The sequence below is a fragment of the Heteronotia binoei genome, chromosome 17 (genome assembly GCF_032191835.1).
Source record: "Heteronotia binoei isolate CCM8104 ecotype False Entrance Well chromosome 17, APGP_CSIRO_Hbin_v1, whole genome shotgun sequence".
Lineage (NCBI taxonomy): Eukaryota > Metazoa > Chordata > Lepidosauria > Squamata > Gekkonidae > Heteronotia > Heteronotia binoei.
Genome location: NC_083239.1, coordinates 25,763,527 through 25,781,529, shown reverse-complemented (window position 1 = coordinate 25,781,529; position 18,003 = coordinate 25,763,527). Strand labels below are relative to the sequence as shown.

The window sequence follows — 18,003 nt, the reverse complement described above, 5'->3', positions numbered from 1 at the left end:
GCAGTTATTCTAAGCCACCCCAAGCAGGACTCTAAAGAGACAGAATGGAAATAGTCTAAATAATTTTTTTTAAACAATAACAACAACACCCTGCTTCAGAAGCTTTCTCAAAGCCCAGCTTGTCCCATGCCTTGCCTAAGGAAACAAGTCGTAAGCACATACAGTAAGAGTATTCACTTCCCATCCATCCTAATTTCCCTCTGTTTCCCTTGTGTTAAATTTTTGACTGTCACCTCTTTGGGCCAAGGACCTGTTTTCTTCTCATCTGTAAAGCATCACACCTGTGCAGTATTAAGAGGAGAGATGTTGCTAGGATGTGACCAGTGTCAAATGCCAGAATGTAGTATTTAGGGTGTCAGAGTAGGGTCTGCAGCACCTGGGTTCAAATCCCCACACTGCCATGAAGCTGGCTGGCTGGCCTTAGGAAAAGCCTCTCAGCTTGAACTACTGGATGGACCATGCGCACCACACCAGGAGGGCTGGTGAGAAAGTGCTAGAGGGGTGTGGGACCCTTCTGGAGATTGTCAGAGTGGCATCCAGACAGGTTGTGTAGATCCGTTTCCATTGACCCTAGGCCGGCAGAGGGGCACTCCAGTCTAGAGCTTTTGCAGTCTGTAGCATGCAGGTAAGTAAGCAGTACTGTGGTGCCTTTGAGCAAGGCTGAGAACAGAATATCTCTACCTGAGCCACATGGGTGACACATAACTCTGCTCCGATTGAGCACAAGCAGATGAGCTATTATTCCGAGCTGAGCTAAGCAATAAAGCCTCTCCAAACATAGCGCAGATGCTATTTGGGACTAGCAGATGATGGTGTAGGTATACACACTCAGGCTTTATGCAGAAATTTTCTCCCCCTCCTCTCCAAAAAAGTAAATTGTGTCTGCAAATTGGCCGTCATGCCTGTGATCAGTTGGTTGTAAAGCGTCAGGATCCTAAAGCTTTTGAACAGAGCTGTAATCGTGCTGGGGCTGGAGCCGCTGCTTTGAAACAACCCTCCTTCCGAGGCCAGTTTCATGCAAACCGCTTCAGCTTATGGGTGATCTTCCTCTTTATGAAGGAATTAAACAACACTAGGAATGCTAATGTCTCCTTGGTGATAGATAACGCTCATGCAAGAATGTCAACGGAACTTGGTAAAAGGGAGAGGGGGAGACCAAAACAAAAATAAAACCCGAATCCCTGCACCTAATAGTTATTTTACAACTTGGAATTGCATGCTTTGGAGCCTGATCCCCTCTGGCCTTACCTGGCAAAAAATGAATTAAAGTGCTGTAGAGTTGTGGAATTAAGGGCTTGTGAGTTTGGCAGGTGCCTTTCCTGGCACTGTTTGTTCCTCTCTCTTGGTTTTCGCTTTGATCGAGTGGTGCTTAGGAGGAGATCCAAAAACCCACAAGGGCACCTGGGTGTTATTTCCAGGTTATTTTCTCTCTCCCCTTCCCAAATGCATTGCAAAGGGCTTTGTAATCATTCTTATATCCCACCCAACCCCCTTTTAAAAAATTATGTGGTTCTGGGAGAATCTGCTGTTCACATCCACATTCTCGGCTCCCTCCCGGTACTGAATGAAGAGTGCTTGGAGCACTTGAATGAGGGCACAGGAGAAGAGACCTTAGCAGCTTTTCTCCTTGATGTTTGCTACGCAGAGGCAGGGAATGGCAAACTGCTACTGTCTGTCTCTTACCTACGGAGTTGCCATAACTGAGCTGCAAGTTGACTGCACTGTCCGCAGCCATATTTACCCTGCCCCCCCCCACCACCATGTCAGGGTTTTGGACAACATTAATTCATAGGGTCATTCTATGTCAGAAGCATCTCTCTCTCTTTCACACACACACACTCACCTCTCTTGTACCAGATCCAGGACTCCAGCTATTGTGCTACTGTTTCTCTTCCTGGCTTACAGAATCTTCCCAGCAAGATTCAAGGTGAACTCTCTGTTTGGTGTAGTGGTTAAGTGCGGACTCTTACCTGGGAGAACCAGGTTTGATTCCCCACTCCTCCACTTGCACCTGCTGGAATGGCCTTGGGTCAGCCATAGCTCTGGCAGAGGTTGTCCTTGAAAGGGCAGCTTCAGTGAGAGCTCTCAGCCCCACCTACCTCACAGGGTGTTTGTTGTGGGGGAGGAAGATAAAAGAGATTGTGAGCCACGCTGATACTCTGAGTGGAGGGCAGAATATAAATCCAGTGTCGTTGTCGTCTTCTTTCTGGTCTTCTGAGAAGTGCCTCTACTATTGGGCACTCAACTGACGCCCACCAGGAGTCAAGCCTTTGAGTGGGTGGGGGTGGCTCCTTTTCTCTGGAACATCCTCCTCCATGAGATCCAGCAACCCCCCATCTATTTGGACTGATTTGTATTTTTGATCCCATCCTTACTCCAAGGAACTCGGGGGTGGTGTATCTAATCTCTTTCTTGATCCTCACGACAGCCCTGTAAATAGAGAGAGAGAGTGCAGCCGAGCTTCATGATGAAATATTGATTTGAACCCAGGTTTCCTTAAGTCGCATATTCCTGGCTTTTCCACCAGGTCTCTTGTTGAGAAGGATGGCCTTAACTTGGTGTTGCTGCTTTTAAATATACAAGCTTGTTTCTTTTTAATTTGCATTACTCTGATTGAGGTCTTTAATATGCTCTTACTGTATTTATGTACATATTATTGTCCTTTTATAGCATCTTACAGTGTTATGATATCATGGAGTTTGTATTTTTATTTGCTTACCATAAATTGCTTTGAGGGCTGAATAGCAGGGTAACAATAGAAATAAACTTTTTAGTTATGAGGTTTTTCTTGTTACTTTTCAAAGTTGTTGGGAGATGCCTTATTGGAACCAACTGGGTATTTTCCATTTTGTGTGCATGTTAAGAATCTGTCCTGTCATTTTTTGGGATGCTTCAGCCTATCAGTCTTAACTCTAGTTCTGAAAATAAACAAATCTCTCTTCCTCTGTGGGGTTGTGAAATGATTACAGAGAAAATGAATGATGTGGCTCTAGTTCAGGAGTCCCCAACATGGTGCCCATGGGCACTGTCGTGACCTCTAACACCTTTTTTGACACTCGTCTTTTTAGGAAGTGGGTGGCTCCAGGTAGAACTTTTACCCTGCAAGGCTTCTGATTGGCTATTGGAGATTTGATTGGCTGTGCAGATTTTTTAAAATATTGCTTTGGCAGTAGCTCTGCTGCCAAAGTTCAAGGATCTATACTGTGTTACTGAAGTTAAGCTGTGGCAATCATTTTGTAGCTGGTCCTGCCTCCCATGGCAGCTATTTTGTGCCAGCCATTTTGCTGCTGTGCCACCATAGTCAGAATTCCAAGTGTTCCTGCAGGCTCAAAAAGGCTGAGGACCCCTGGTCTAATTCATTGGGAAACAAGAATGCATGTGTTTGTGTGACTTTCACAGAAATGGTTCTTGGGAGTGGTAACCCAGCATGCTAGACAGCAGTTCTAACAACGACCAAATGTATTTGGTTACCAGGGAGAACAGTCAATGTGAAGGCAGACAAGAAATTTGCAGTCTAAGAGCTCAGAAGAAGAAACAGTCATGGCATCAACATTGGGACAAAATGGATAAAATTAAAAAAATCAACAAATATTATTGGATTCACTGTCCTTCAAAACATACAAAAACTAGTAACCAGCTTTAAAAAACAAAACACTGATATTTATGCCTCCACAAAACCCATTCTCAGCATCTCCAGTTAAAAGGACCAGACAGTAGGTGATTTTTAAAAAATATACTTCCAATACCCTGGAGAGCTTCTGCCAGTCTCAGTTGGACAATACTGACTTTAATGGACCAATGGTCTGATTCCATGTAAGGCAGCTTCATATACATCCATGTGATATGTCCTTAAAGCAGCCAACGAATAGTAATGAAAAACTTGAGAAACACTTTCCAGGGGAGGGAGGAACAGAAGGAGAACCTTCAAAGTAACATTGACTTTCCTTCCAGATTAAAATGTGCCTTTCCTTCCAGGTTAAAAGATGTCAGTTTACCTGAGCTGGGAGCTTCTGGGGTCCATGTAAGAATGCTTGCAGCACCTATCAATCCATCAGACATTAATATGATTCAAGGTAAATAATCTATGCATTTTTTGCTTTGCACTGATCCTCAATCGTTTAATTTAGTATTGTCTGCTCCGGCCTGCAGCAGCTGCCCAGGGTCTCAGGCAAAGAAACATTTTTCTGACACCTGCTGCATGAGTTCCTTTGAAGATTGCCAAGGATGGCACCTGGGGCTTTTGAAAGCTACCTTTAAGTCTCAGCAAGAAAGGCAAACCGCTAATAAAGTAAATTTTCTGCATGCAGCAGCTGAACTCCTGCAGTCAGACACTTCGCCCAAATTGAACAATATATGCTGGCTGAGATTATACACAGATTTATAGGAACCAACTCTTTCTTGGCCATTCCTGTTTCCCTGTAACAGCCACTTTGCCTCTCTGGAAACGAGAAGTCTTCTAAGAGCTGCTTCAGGTGTTACTTTAAAAAAAAAAATTCAGGCAGCAGATTGTCCAAAAAGTACTGTGCATGTATTGAGATGTGTGAGCACATGTGTAGTTTGGCTGCAAACTACAGAGAAGTGGCAAATGCATCTGCAGTGTATTTATCAGTATCAGCTGCCCTGACCCTGGCCCAGGCTGGCCTGATCTCGTCAACTCCCAGAAGCTAAGCAGGGATGGCCCTGGTTAGTGTTTGGATGGGAGACCACCAAGGAAATCAAGGGGTGCTCTGCAGAGGCAGGCAATGGCAAACCGTGTCATTTTCCTGAAAACCCTACAGGGCTTAACCATAAGTTGGTTATGACTTGACAGCACTTTCTGGTTTCCCATAAGTGAGGTTGGCCTTGAGATGGAATTTTTTTATAATTACCAAAAAAAAAGGTATGTCCAGCTATGCTGTTCTGGAGGCTTTGGAAGATGGGGTGACAGTTCCTGTAGATTCTCCTATCCCAGTAAGCCTGTCCCCTTTGTCCTCATACTGTCTGCATCCCCCAAGAACAAGGAAGGCAGCATGCTGTAGAAGTCCATCTCTATGACTTCCACTCAGGGCTTTTTTTGTAGCAGGAACTCCTTTGCATATCAGACCACACACCCCTGATGTAGCCAATCATCCTGGAGCTGACAGTAGACTCTGTACTAAGAGCCCTGTAACCTCTTGGAGGATTGGCTACATCAGGGGTGTGTGGCCTGATATGCAAAGGAGATCCTGCTACAAAAAAAGCCCTGCTTCCACTCATTAATGGATCTTGTTATATAAACTGTTATCCAAAGCAACCATGGAAAGCACTTTAAAGCCAGTCATCCCTTGGAGGTTTGTGGCACTCAGAGTGCAGTGGTTGTTCGAGGACCACGAAAGACCTGACCTTATATCCCCACTCTGCTGTTGAAGTTTAACAGAGTGACCTTGGGCCAATGAAGCTAACCCTCCTCACGCATTAAAATGGAGGGAACTGCAGACCCACACCCTGACAGAAGGGTGAGGGGAAAGGGTAATTTAGTTCTGATCACATTGCAGGGTCGTACGCTGTTCTCCCAGACTTCCCTGCGGTTGGGGGGAATGAAGGTGTCGGAGAGGTGGTGCAGGTTGGCAGTAATGTTACCTCCCTGAAGCCAGGCGACTTGGTGATCCCAGCGGATGCAGGACTGGGTGAGTTGAATTAATTAAAAAATAATAATTTTAAATGCTTTAAGACAAATCAAAAAAGAAAATTGGAGTATCTTCCCCATAGGTAAGTGGAGAAGAAAAGAAAACAAACACTTTGTTCCATCCCCCTCTCCCTTAGGATAGTTTAAGAAAGGTAACCATGTTGGTCTGTAGCAGAAGAGCAGGATTCAAGTCCTGTAGCACTTTAGACACCAACAAGATTTGAGGGGTATAAGTTTTGGAGAATCAAAGCTTCCTTCATCAGATACAAGTCAGAATGGAGATCCCCGAGAGCCAGCTTAGTGTAGTGGTTAAGAGCTGTGGACTCTAATCTGGTGAACTGGGTTTGATTCCCCACTCCTCCTCCACATGCAGCTGCTGTTGTGATCTTGGGTCAGTCACAGTTCTCTCAGAACAGTTCTCTCAGAGCTCTCTCAGCCCCACCTGCTTCACAGGGTGTCTGTTGTAGGGAGAGGAAGGGAAGGAGATTGTAAGCCATTCTGACTGAAGGGCAGGGTATAAATCCAATCTCTTCTTTGTTTTATATCCCAGTCAGAAGGAGGGATGTGGAAAAGAAGGGAGTTAGGATACAAGTTATGAACATATGAAGCTGCCTTATATTGAATCAGACCCTTGGTCCATCAAAGTCAGTATTGTCTTCTCAGACTGGCAGCGGCTCTCCAGGGTCTCAAGCTGAGGTTTTTCACACCTATTAGCCTGGACCCTTTTTTGGAGATGCCAGGGATTGAACCTGGGACCTTCTGCTTCCCAAGCAGATGCTCTACCACTGAGCCACCGTCCCTCCCCTATTATCAAATCAAATTAGCTTGATTGGTACCTTTGTGTCCTGACTGCCTTCTTTCCAACACCCCTCCCACCTTCCAACTGGGATGTAAGGGCTCGGGGATCTCAATTCCTCTCAGTATGTGACAATGGGAGCTTTGATTCTCCAAAACCTCATTAGTCTCTACAGTGCAACTGGACTCCAGTTTAGCTTTCCCCTCTTAGGAATTTCCCTCATTTTTGCCAGCCTAACCCCTCAGCAAAGACTTCCAACACCTCGTGCACTGTCTTCAGCCACAGCCTGAGAATCTCAGAAGACAAATTAACAACCTCTTCATCCCTCCTATCAAATTGAGATTTTGGGCATATAAAGGAGATCCAGTGTCCTTGGCTGCAAATATAGCTAAGCAGCAAATATGTCTGCAGTATATGTATTTTGTCTGTCACACAATCCTTAGGCAGCCTTTGAGAAGGTTGCTTGGGCCTAATTATGATGGACGTGTTTGGGCTGTAGCACCAGAGGTGGGAATTTACTAATTCAAATGTTGGCTTTTTCTTCTGCCCTTTCATCATATGACTCGACACAGCCTTGTGATGGTTTTTATTTACTTCATTTCTTACCCTGCTTTTCTGCCCAGTGGGCCCTCCACGTACTTTCAGCCTGACCTACCTCACAGAGTTGTTGTTGTGAGGAAAAAGAGAAAGAGGGAATGATATTCTTAAGCTGTTTTGAGTCTCAAACAGGATATAAATAAATGTAAATGGGATCCCAAAGTAGCTTATATCATTCTCCTCTCCAGCATTTTATCTGCACAATAACTCAGTGAGGTAAGTTAGGATAAGAGTGTGAGAGGAAGCCAGCAAGGTTCCATAGCAGAGCAAAGATTCAAACCTGGGACTCCTAGATCACTGATGCTGTAGAAGTCAGATAGGGAGCCCTGTGGTGCAGAGTGATAAGCTGCAGTACTACACTCCAAGCTCTGCTCACAACCTGAGCAACAGAAGCTGGGTTCAGGTAACCGGCTCAAGGTTGACTCAGCCTTCCATCCTTCCAAGGTCAGTAAAATGAGCACCCAGCTTGCTGGGGGTAAAGCGTAGGTGACTGGGGAAGGCAATGGCAAACCACCCCATAAAAAGACTGCCAAGAAAACGTCATGATATCACCACTTGAGTCAGTGACAACTGGGTGCTTGCACAGGGGACTACCTTTACCTTTCTTTAGAAGTCTGACACTGTAATGGCTTCAGCACACTGGATGTCAGTGATTTCATCCAGGCACTGACCAGACCTAGACCCACTTATCTTTAGTATGGTGGTAGATGTGCCATCTGGCCATCCCTTGGGACGGAATATTAGAACATAATTCCCTCTCCCAAGAGTCCACAATGTAAATTAATGCTACAATATTGAGAAAAGGAGATGTGGCAGTTTGAAGGCTGCAGCAGCAAACTGCAGTAAATACAAACTCCAGTTCGCAAATCAGCTACTGGCTCTTGCTTGAAATCCTGGTTTTCTGCCTGCCAGCGAAGCCCAATTTTATCATGTCTGAATGCAGACAGCCCAGCTAACAGGCGGGTCGATGACAACATTTACAGATGTCTGACTTGCAATTTTTTCAACATGCGAGCATGTGTGTCGTTCTGATGAACAGTGACTGTAGGAAGCAGCGTCCCCTTCTTGCTCTGGAGGAAAATGGCTTTTCTGGTATTTACAGAAATGCTATTGCCAATCTGGGAATCCAGCCCCGATCTGTAGAGTCCCAAACCTGTGCCTGCTGTCTCTCACACTGATGCCTGCACTTTCAAAATGAGCTCACAAGGGTGAATTCTTCATGCCAGAGAAATGAAATTGTGAAGAGCATGAAAGACACCCTGGGCAGCGTTTTTCATTGTTGCTGCTGTCAGAAGTGAAGTGGCTGTGTTTGGCTCGTTCCAGCATCTTCCATATCACCAATTTTGTCACGGCGATCTCAAGTAATAGGATTTGGGGGCTTTACTACTTCAGTATGCTTCAGGTGAAGACAGCAGTTGCTGGAAACCATTCAGCCGGTGCCTCCCTGGCCGACTTGCAGAATCAGAGCATGCTGTAGGGCGAGGTGGATTCTAACTGGAGAATTTCAATGTCTTTTGACGGTACAGTGGTACAGTGTTTGGAGTCATTCTAGGATCTAGGAGGCCTGGTTTCCAGTCCCCACTGGGCCATGACTCTCTTGGAGGGGTGCTTAGGGCCAGGTTCTTTCTCTCTCATCCTCACCCTCCTTGGGGCCAGGGCTCAGTGGTAGAGCATCTGCTTGGCAAGCAGAAGGACCCAGGTTCAATCCCTGGCATCGCCAAATAAAGGATCTGGCAGTAGGTGATGTGAAGGACGTCTGCCCGAGATCCTGGGGGGCTGTTGCCAATCTGAGTAAACGACATTGACCTTGATGGACCGAAGGTCTGATTCAGTAGAAGGCAGTTTCAAGTGTGTTCATATATCACAAGGTTGTACAGGGCATGAAATGATATGGGCCTGTGTACCTCTCTGGGCTCTTTAGAGGAAGGGAGGGATACCAATGTACAAAGAACTTCGCATTTGCCCTCTTATGCAGAGCTGTTTGGATCTGCAACCAAGATCCTGCTCAAAATCATACTAAAGAGTGACCCCTAGTGATATATCTGGGACATAAGCAAAGCTCGATCCTTCATTAACCTTTGCAAAGGCAGAGAAAGAAACATCAAGCAAATCACTGTTGTTGGCATGCATGATCTTTTCTTTCCAGAGCCTTTAATGTGTTTCTCCTAGACCTTTTTTAAAAACTTGGGAGATTTGTAACAGGTTAGTTACAGCAGCTTCTTATTTGGCCTTGCACCTCATCCTGTGCTTCAGGGACTTGGCGGACCGAGGCAGTCTTCGAGGTGGAGAAGCTGCTGAAAATACCCCCCGATATCCCACTGATGAGCGCAGCCACCTTGGGCGTCAACCCCTGCACAGCTTTACGGATGCTGTCCGACTTTGTGACCCTGAAGCCAGGTAAGTGTTTGGCAGAGCTCTCTCTCTCTTTTCTAAAGCGACTCCTTGGGCAAGTATTGTTTTCTCTAGCTTTGGGGACAAGAACAAATGGCTGATTTGTTACTTGGGTACCCCTGTAGCTATAGCAGAAGCACTGAGCGACAAAAGGAACTGACGGTTTTAGTTTAAGGTGTGTGGAGAGAGGGGAGTTGTTCATAACAATATAACTCTGGTCAGCAGAGCTGCAATATTACTGAAGGGCCCTTGGGGCAGAGCCAGATGCTGAGAAAGAGCAGTGGTGATCATCATGTGCCAGCTTTCAAAATGACTAGTGCTCCCTGTGCGGGATTCTTTAGACACACAACACTCCGCTTATTACTTGTGCAGCCGGCTGTATAAAGCTGGGACATGCTTTCGCTTTGCAGGGATGGGAAGGCTGCTGGAATTTTTGGTGAGGGCAAAGGGAGAAACTGGGAGTACAGGTGCCTAGGAGCACATTGGCTCACCCTCCTTGTTGGAGCTTGGCTGCAAGAGCATGCAGAAAAGCACTCTTGGTGGCTGCTTCTCAGCTGTGAATTTCTCCCCCCCCCCCTTTGCTAAAAGTAGCACCTAAGCATTGTCCAGATGTGGTGCAGGATTTCTTCCCCTTCCCCATGTGACTTTTGGTGGCCGGGAATAGAGAGAACTGAAGGCAGCTTTGTTCTTACCTGCAGCCTGAATATCCTAGTTTAGCCTGAGCTTGTCAGATTTCAGAAGCTAAGCAAAGTCAGTCCTGGTTAGTACTTGGATGGGGGACCACCAAGGAAGCCCAGGGTTTCTGCTCTGCAGAGGCAGGCACAATGGCATACCACTGCTGTTCATCTCTTGCCTTGGGAAACTTATGGTCTTGCCGTAAATTGGCTGTGACTTGATGGCACTTTGCACAAACACACACACATCACATGCCTGTAGTCTTTAGGAGGAGATGGGCTATAAATAAAAAATGGCTTTTGTTCTGTTGGTCACAAACATTCTCTTTGTTCATTGTGTGCTCTCCTTCTCCATCAACCTCATCATGTGCACACTCAACAGTGTTCCCTCTAAGCTGAGTTAGTGTGAGCTAATTCTCAGTTTTTTAGCCTCCAGCTCACACATTTTTGTCTTAGCTCAGGAAAAATGGCCCCGGAACAAATTAACTTATGCTGTAGCTCACAACTTTAATGCAGATGTAAAATTTTTGCTCGCAATACTCCACAGCTTAGAGGGAGCATTGACATCCAAGGGTTCTTTTTCATTTGTTACCAATTCGTGATCTTTTTAACCTCCCTGTCCACACTGTCGCCACTGCCCATAGAACTAACGGGAGCCAAGTTGTTTTTCCCTTGCTAAAATAATCTTGGTGCGGGGACCCGATGACTGAGCCACTTCCTCACGTCTAGAATGGTCCCTCCGAATAAGGAATAAAGGACGTTGATGAATTGGCATTTGGGGGGGGGGGGGGGATGCTGTACGGCTGCCCATCTTTCTGCAGCTGTTTTGAGAATGAAAGATAATGAGCAAATTTTAAGCTAGCGCCGCATCTGTTTGTCTGCAGGAGATTCTGTCATTCAAAACGCGGCCAACAGCGGAGCAGGACAGGCTGTCATCCAGATTGCTGCAGCCAAGGGCATCAAAACAATAAATGTGGTCAGAGATAGGTGAGTGTGTTGCAGAACTTCTCTGTAGGCAGATCGCCTCTTCAGAAAGCCACCCTGTGTTTTTTGCCCTGTCCAGCTCTCTTAGTTAACTGCTTCACTCCATCTAGTAGGGAGAGGGAGTTTCTCTGAGGCATAATTCCCATATTTCAATCCCTGACCTGTATAGCCCAGGCTAGCCAGATCTTGGAAGCTAAGCAGAGTCAGCCGTGGTTAGTACTCAGCAGGGGTGGAATTCTAGCAGGAGCTCCTTTGCATATTAGGCCAAACACCCCTGATATAGCCAATCCTCCAAGAGCTTACAAAAAAAGAGCCTTGTAAACTCCAAGAGGATTGGCTACATCAGGGGGTGTGGCTGTCAGGCGATGGAGACTCAAGGCTGTATTCATTGAGACAATGTAATACTTTATGGGAAACTCATAGCTGGAAACAAAAGTTGAGACTATTACCTGGGAATGGGTGTCTCTTAGTCTTATGGAATCTACATCAATGCAATATCTAAACAAAGACACTTTTCTCAAAACAATGGGGAGTGAAGGTGCAAACTTTCACACGAGAGCTTCTGCTTATCTTTTTGCCTCTGGGAAGATGCTGGCCAGCGGTGATATCTATTAACGGTCACATTCCTTTGCTCCTTTTACAACCTAAACAAAGTTAGCACTTCAAACGTCCCCCCTTTGATATGCATGCTAGCTACAATATAACAGTATAACAAAAGGCTGTGGGTTAGTATGGAGAGTCCATTTGGTTAGTATTCTATAATTTCTATAATTTCAGTATGATAAAGTTACAGAGCCTGACAGTGGCCTAATATGCAAAGGAGCTCCTGCTAGAATTCCACCGCTGGTACTCAGGTGGGAGACCACCCAGGGTTGCTGTTCAGAGGAAAGGCAATGACAAACCACCTCTTCTTATCTCTTGCCTTAAAAACCCTATAGGGTCACTATGAACGCTGCAACTTGAGGACACCACCCTATATTGCAGACCCACCACATGTTGCTTATATTTAGGGTAACTTGGCGGCCAGGGAAAACCTTGGGTTCTTAATTTGAAGAATAGCATCTCTTCCCCCCCCACCCCCTTCTTCTCCACTCTCTATTTTCCCCAGCTCATCTCATATTTTCAATTTCCTGTTTTACTCCTTATCTCTGTTTTAGAATGTAAGCCTGCAAGAAGGGCATCTAAGTAACTTGTTCTATGGACAATAACTGTAATAATATTTTAATATTGCACACGCTATTAATAATAATAATGGCTGCAATGCAAAATAGATCTTGCTCTTTTATCCTGACGTGGAGGGGGTGTCTCGCTCTGACTCCATAACTTTTGGTAATTTTACAACTGCATGCCAGTCTTTGGGCCACGTCAGTCAGAGCTGAACTTTTAAATGTTGGTTAAAAGGGATATTTCTGGGGAAGGGACACTGTAGCTCAGTGGCAAAGCAGATGCCTTGCATGCAGAAGGTCTTGGGTTCTATACCCAAAATCTCCAGTTAAAGGATCTTGAGAAAATACTGAGAGAGACCTTCCTGCAGCCATGGCCTTGGAGACTTGTTTCTAGTTAGAATAGATAATATTGAATTACTGACCAATGCCCCAGTTCAGTAGAAAGCAGCTTCATATGTTTGTCACAGCAGGGTGCTGGGAAGGGTGCCAGTGTTTATAATTCCAGTTTCTTGAGCAAAATGTATGTGAAACCCAACTGAGCAACTGGGTAGTGGTTTCCCCAACAACTCATACCAGGAGAACAGAAGAATGACTTTCTTCTCTCAGTGCATGTAGGCATGCAGGGGTCTGCCCATTAGCCAGAATTCTGACAACAACGAAGCCTTACAGAACAGCGATACCCTTCCCTTTTCTTCCGTGCAACTTGGCCTGATAAACAAGTGTTAACTTCATCTTGGATCTCTTTTATTTGTCCTTCCTGGCCAGACCCAACTTCCAGGAGCTTTCAGACAGGTTGAAATCCCTTGGGGCTGATTGTGTCATCACAGAAGAGGCGTTGAGAAAGCCAGAAATGAAGGATTTGTTTCAGGTATTAAGCATGAATTAGGTTTGTTCGGGAACCAAGGGAAAACTGGATTGCAATGATGAATCAGACCATCTAGTATCCAGCATCTGATAGCAGGCACATTCACACATTCTAAATAATGCACTTTCGGTCCACTAACTGTTCACTTTTGCGATTGTTTTTCCCATTTCACACAGTGAAATCCAGTTGCAAAGTGGATTGAAAGAGCAAAGTGCAAAGTGTCTTGGAGAAAGACGCTGAGGGGTGGCCCATAATGAGAGAGATGTATTTGGGTCGTTGCTAGGTCCTATTAAAAAACATGGATAGCATCTACAATTAGTCTAACTCATGGCTCCCATGTAAGGTAAGCTCTGATGGATCAAACCAAAGGTGCATCTACTTCCTGATTCCTATGTTGGCCAACCTGGTGTCCTTGGGCCTACAAGAAGGGCACACAGAGGTCTAAGCCTCCCGTTTTTTGCCCACCTGCCATTTAGCTATCCTTGCTCAAAATCAGCAATAGACCTCGCCTCCCTGAATACAACTAATTTCCTGTCTGGAGGCTGCCTTATTTCTGTATTTGGTCAAAACACAAATCTCTTGGAGACCTGACAGTGATCAACCTTGGTTAATCTTCTGTGCCAAATGAAATCTATCAGGATCTAGGGTGTGAACCTCCTTTGAGACTACAAGAATCCTGGCCCTGGAAGGTGGAAACCTTATTGTCAAGCTAGATGTGACTTGGAGGGAATAATGGAGAAGAAGAGGGTGGTGAAAGGCTGGAATGTAACCTCCGTGTACAAAACTGATGTACTTCAGAATGTCAGTTGCTTGGGTTTCATATTGGGAGCAGCTGCACCCTTTGTGCAGTGTTCATTAGTTTCTCAAAAACATCTGGTTGGCTGATATAGAAAATGGAAAGCTGGGCTAGATGACCACCAAGGTCATAGTTTGCCTAGGGTGCCAAAAAGCCTTGGGCTGGCCCTGGATGTGTCACCATACCTAGTAAATTTAGACTTTTCTTGTCATTCTGAAAAGGTTAGGAACCTCTGACTTGGGAAACCTGTAATCATACTGTAGAAATGTGAGGGGAGCTGGAACCAGCCATGGACGTGGAGAATTAGCCCTTCTCTTGATTACAATCAACAATAAATCAAGCAGCGTCTCAAGCTACCACTTACTGCTAGGAAAAAACATGCATGTTCTTGTATGTTACCTGTAGGCTTCCTGCCCCATGTGGCAAATGACAGCTCCCTAGTGGGGGCGGGGTAGGGTGGGGAGAGAGACCAAGAAAGTGGTAGGGGTGGGAAGATTAAAAACCCCTCCCCCCCCCCAGCAAAATATTTAGCAACTGGTGGAGATTGGGTCTCTTGGGTCAGTAAATACTCCAGCACCAACTTGTTAATTCTTTCCTCATGAACAAAAGCTTTGCGAGCAGGGGTGTGAGAAGTTAATTTGTTTTTCTCCTCTTGTTATCCAGAAAATCCCTAAGCCCCTCTTAGCGCTGGATGCAGTGGGAGGGAAAAATGCCACCGAGATGCTGCGCCATCTGCAGTAAGTCAAATTGTTTGCCTGTTGCCTGCTACAGACCTCTCCTTTTTTTAGAGGTTACAGACTCACCCAAGCTGCCTTCAGTCACTAGATAAGGCAGTGGGGAAAGGAAGCTTTAAGCAGGGCTGTCAAACTCATTTGTTATGAGGGCCAGAACTGACATGAATGGGACTATGTTGGGCCAGGCCTTGTGAGTCATAAAATGTAATGCCAGGTAGCAGAGATATAAAGTTTATAAAGGACAGAGGCAAACACAGTTAAATTTTTAAAATACAAACATGCTTAAAACAGTAACACTTGCCATATTTTGTTTATTTAACAGTCTTTGATAACTGACATCTTTCCTCCCCCCCCCCTCAAAAAAAACCCCTGCCCTTAAAAGATGCTTGCCTAAAATAGAGAGGTGGAGGAATAGTGAGATTTGGCTATGCAACTTTTAGAATAAAACATCAAGAAAAAGCACAAGGATCACAGCAGAAACTAAACATATTAAATGCTCTGAGCCTAAGAAAACATTAAATGGCTGGGCATTGCAGACTTCTTCCTCCACCCTGATCTACTCAAAGGGGTAGTGGCTCTCTGGAGTCTCAGGGTTTTTTTACAGTGTGGTTTGAGGTAATAATTCTGGGGAATGTACTAAATGGAGTGATAGGGTTGCCCATTAAAAACAATGGGAGAGGTTTTAAGGCCCGTTAGAGATAATGGGAGCGAAGAATACCACTTGACTTTTATGGGCTCCATTGAAATACATTGCAGCACAAAAAAGTTACAAAGAAATTGCAGAATGGATTTTCTATTCCCAGTGTAATTTGTCTGGGCCCAGAGATATCTTAATGGAGCTTCTGACCAGAGGAGAAGCCAGAAAAGATGAGCTGGGATGTTTGGCATTCAGCAGCAGCTTGATGACAGGCAGGGGAGGGGGTGGGAGGAAAAGAAAGCCGTTGGCTGAATTACAGCCCTGGACGGACCAGTTCTGACCTGTGGGCTGTAGGTTTGACACCCCTGCTTTAATGGACAAGTGTGTTGTTTGTGTGCCCTTTGGGGCAACAAAGTTGTGGGTGACCTAAAAATTTTACAGCAAGTGTTTTTTTTTTAAAAACAAACCCTTCATGAGGAGAAGATCCAGCTCAGAATTCAAACATCTTGCAGTGGTGTGAAGCTTTTTTGCAAAAGCTCAGCTTGGGTAGCACTGAAAGTTGCAGAGGTATGACCGGTCAGAAAAATGCCTCATTTGCTAAAGGGAGACTGAAATTCTAGTAGAAACGCTCTTACTGGCATATGGGAAAAGAAAATGCAAGCTTCATGCCTCTAAGAGAACATGTTTCCCAAGCTGTGGAGCAGCCACAAGACTCCCCTTTGTGTGCCTTCGCTTTTCAAATGTTGTTGCAACATAAGTGCACTCTACAAGAAGACGAGTCCGTGCCTCGGAGTTTACAATTTTAAATATAGACTGATACTTGGGAGAGAAGAGTTTTGGGCTAGGCTGTTTTCCTCAATGGCTGGGGCTACAGGACAGAACTTTTAAGGTCTGCCAGGATCTATAGACTCATTAGCTTTTTAGACAGTAAAAAAAATTGGCAGATCTGAAGATTTTAGTCCGTGGCTTTTCCAGTTCTTTCTGAAAAGAGAGAGACTCCTTAAAGCATAACATTTAGGTCACAAGTACATGAATTTGGAGGGGGGGGTGTCGTCAGTGAGTGGTTTTTTGGTCCTGCCCTGCCTCACTTTCCCAGACCACACTGGTTATTTAATTTTTACTTTGTGGATCCTTGAGAGTGGTAACAGCATTTCAATATTTGGTCCCTGGACATGGCCTGAAAGCATGCGATATGGTGGATTTGCAGAAGCTAAGCCAGTCTGGATCTGGCTAGTGCTTTGGATGGGGGATCTTCAAGGAAACTCATGAAGGCAACCTTGGCTCCACGGTGAAAGGAACTGGTGGCCATGCTTGCATGGCACTGCTGAACAACATAGAGGTGGAGGAAGCTGGCCAGATGAGAGAGAATAGGCTTGCTGTCTGGAACTGGCTGCCTGTCTCTTTTTGCTCCCTAACCTCATTTGACTCCTCCGACAGACATAAAGGGACCATGGTTACCTACGGTGGGATGTCAAAGCAGCCTGTGATGATCCCCGTGGTGAGTAGTTGTAAGCCTTCTGGTTCCCTTGCCTTTTTTTTTTACATTCATCTGACCTCTCGCATAGCCGTTTGTGTGTTTCTTGCAGTGTGGTTGTACTGGCTAGAGTAGGAGCTGAGAGATTTTGGACTGAATCCCCACTCTGCCCAGGGAAGCTCAGTAGGAGGCTTTGGGCTAAGCAACATTCTCTCAGCCTAACCTACCTCACAGGATGGTTGTGAGGCTAAAATGGAGGGACAAAGTGTAAGTCGCTTTGGGACACTGTTGGGAAGAAAGACAGAGACCGATTTCCCACTAGCCTTATGCTGCTCTCACACCCCTCTTCTCCGCAGGGCTTCCATCAGATTTCACACTATCTGCCCCGGGGCTGCAACTAGCTTTGCCTTTTTCGTGCAGCAAACAGAAACTGGTTTTTAGAGGATCTTGTTTGCTGCGCGAAAGAGGCAGAGTGAGTTGCAGCCTCTGGGCAGCTTGTGTGAAATCCAGTGGAAGCCCCGCTGAGGAGAGTGAGAGCCAGGTAAGGCTAGTGGAAAATCGGTCACAGTTTCTATGAACTGAATAAAAATTACCCTACTTATCTTTCAATAACTGCAGGCCAGTATTTGTGGTTCACTCCTCCTCTACTTTATCCTCATAACAACCTTGTGGGATAGATTCGGCTGAGTGCCCCTTGGTCACCAAGTGAACTTCATGGCAGAGTGGGGTGCCATGAGTTTCCCTGCCCCTGATTGGACACATTAACTGCTACATCACATTGGTGCTCAGCTTGAATGAATTCATTCCCATTGTATTTGCCATTTGTTGCGATCAGCCATTTCTCTCCCTGGGAACAATGCTGTTCGAAGACCCAAATATCCTCCTAAAAAAAATCTATTACAGAGGTCCCTTTGTGGTGCCTGTGGGCGCCATGGCACAGATTTCCTGGGACCCTCTAAGTGTTCTTAGAAAGTACATAAAGCTTTTGCCCAGCACGGCTTCTGGTTGGCCACTGCAGATTTGATTGGTTGTGCAGATTTTTAAAAACATTGCTTTGGCAGCAGGTACTACCGCTGCACAAGGATCTTCACTGTGTGACTGAAAGTAAGCTGCAGCATCCATTTTGTAGCTGGCTCCGCCTCCTGCAGCAGCCATTTTGTGACTGTGCCCCCCCCTACACGGTGTCAGAATTCCAAAGTTGCCCATGAGCCCCAAAGGTTGGGGACCGCTGCTCTGCTCCAATGC

General features: G+C 45.5%; 1 protein-coding gene across 1 annotated transcript in view; it reads left to right on the top strand.

Annotated features, from left to right (window-relative positions):
• The window catches only part of MECR (mitochondrial trans-2-enoyl-CoA reductase), a 32,836-nt gene that overhangs the window by 7,973 nt on the left and 6,860 nt on the right, over positions 1 to 18,003 (top strand). The window contains exons 2-8 of the mRNA XM_060258509.1: positions 3,976 to 4,073; positions 5,514 to 5,645; positions 9,291 to 9,434; positions 10,987 to 11,089; positions 13,018 to 13,120; positions 14,577 to 14,650; positions 16,722 to 16,782. Of these exons, the coding sequence (XP_060114492.1) occupies positions 3,976 to 4,073; positions 5,514 to 5,645; positions 9,291 to 9,434; positions 10,987 to 11,089; positions 13,018 to 13,120; positions 14,577 to 14,650; positions 16,722 to 16,782 (715 nt within the window). The remainder of the gene's footprint in view (positions 1 to 3,975; positions 4,074 to 5,513; positions 5,646 to 9,290; positions 9,435 to 10,986; positions 11,090 to 13,017; positions 13,121 to 14,576; positions 14,651 to 16,721; positions 16,783 to 18,003) is intronic.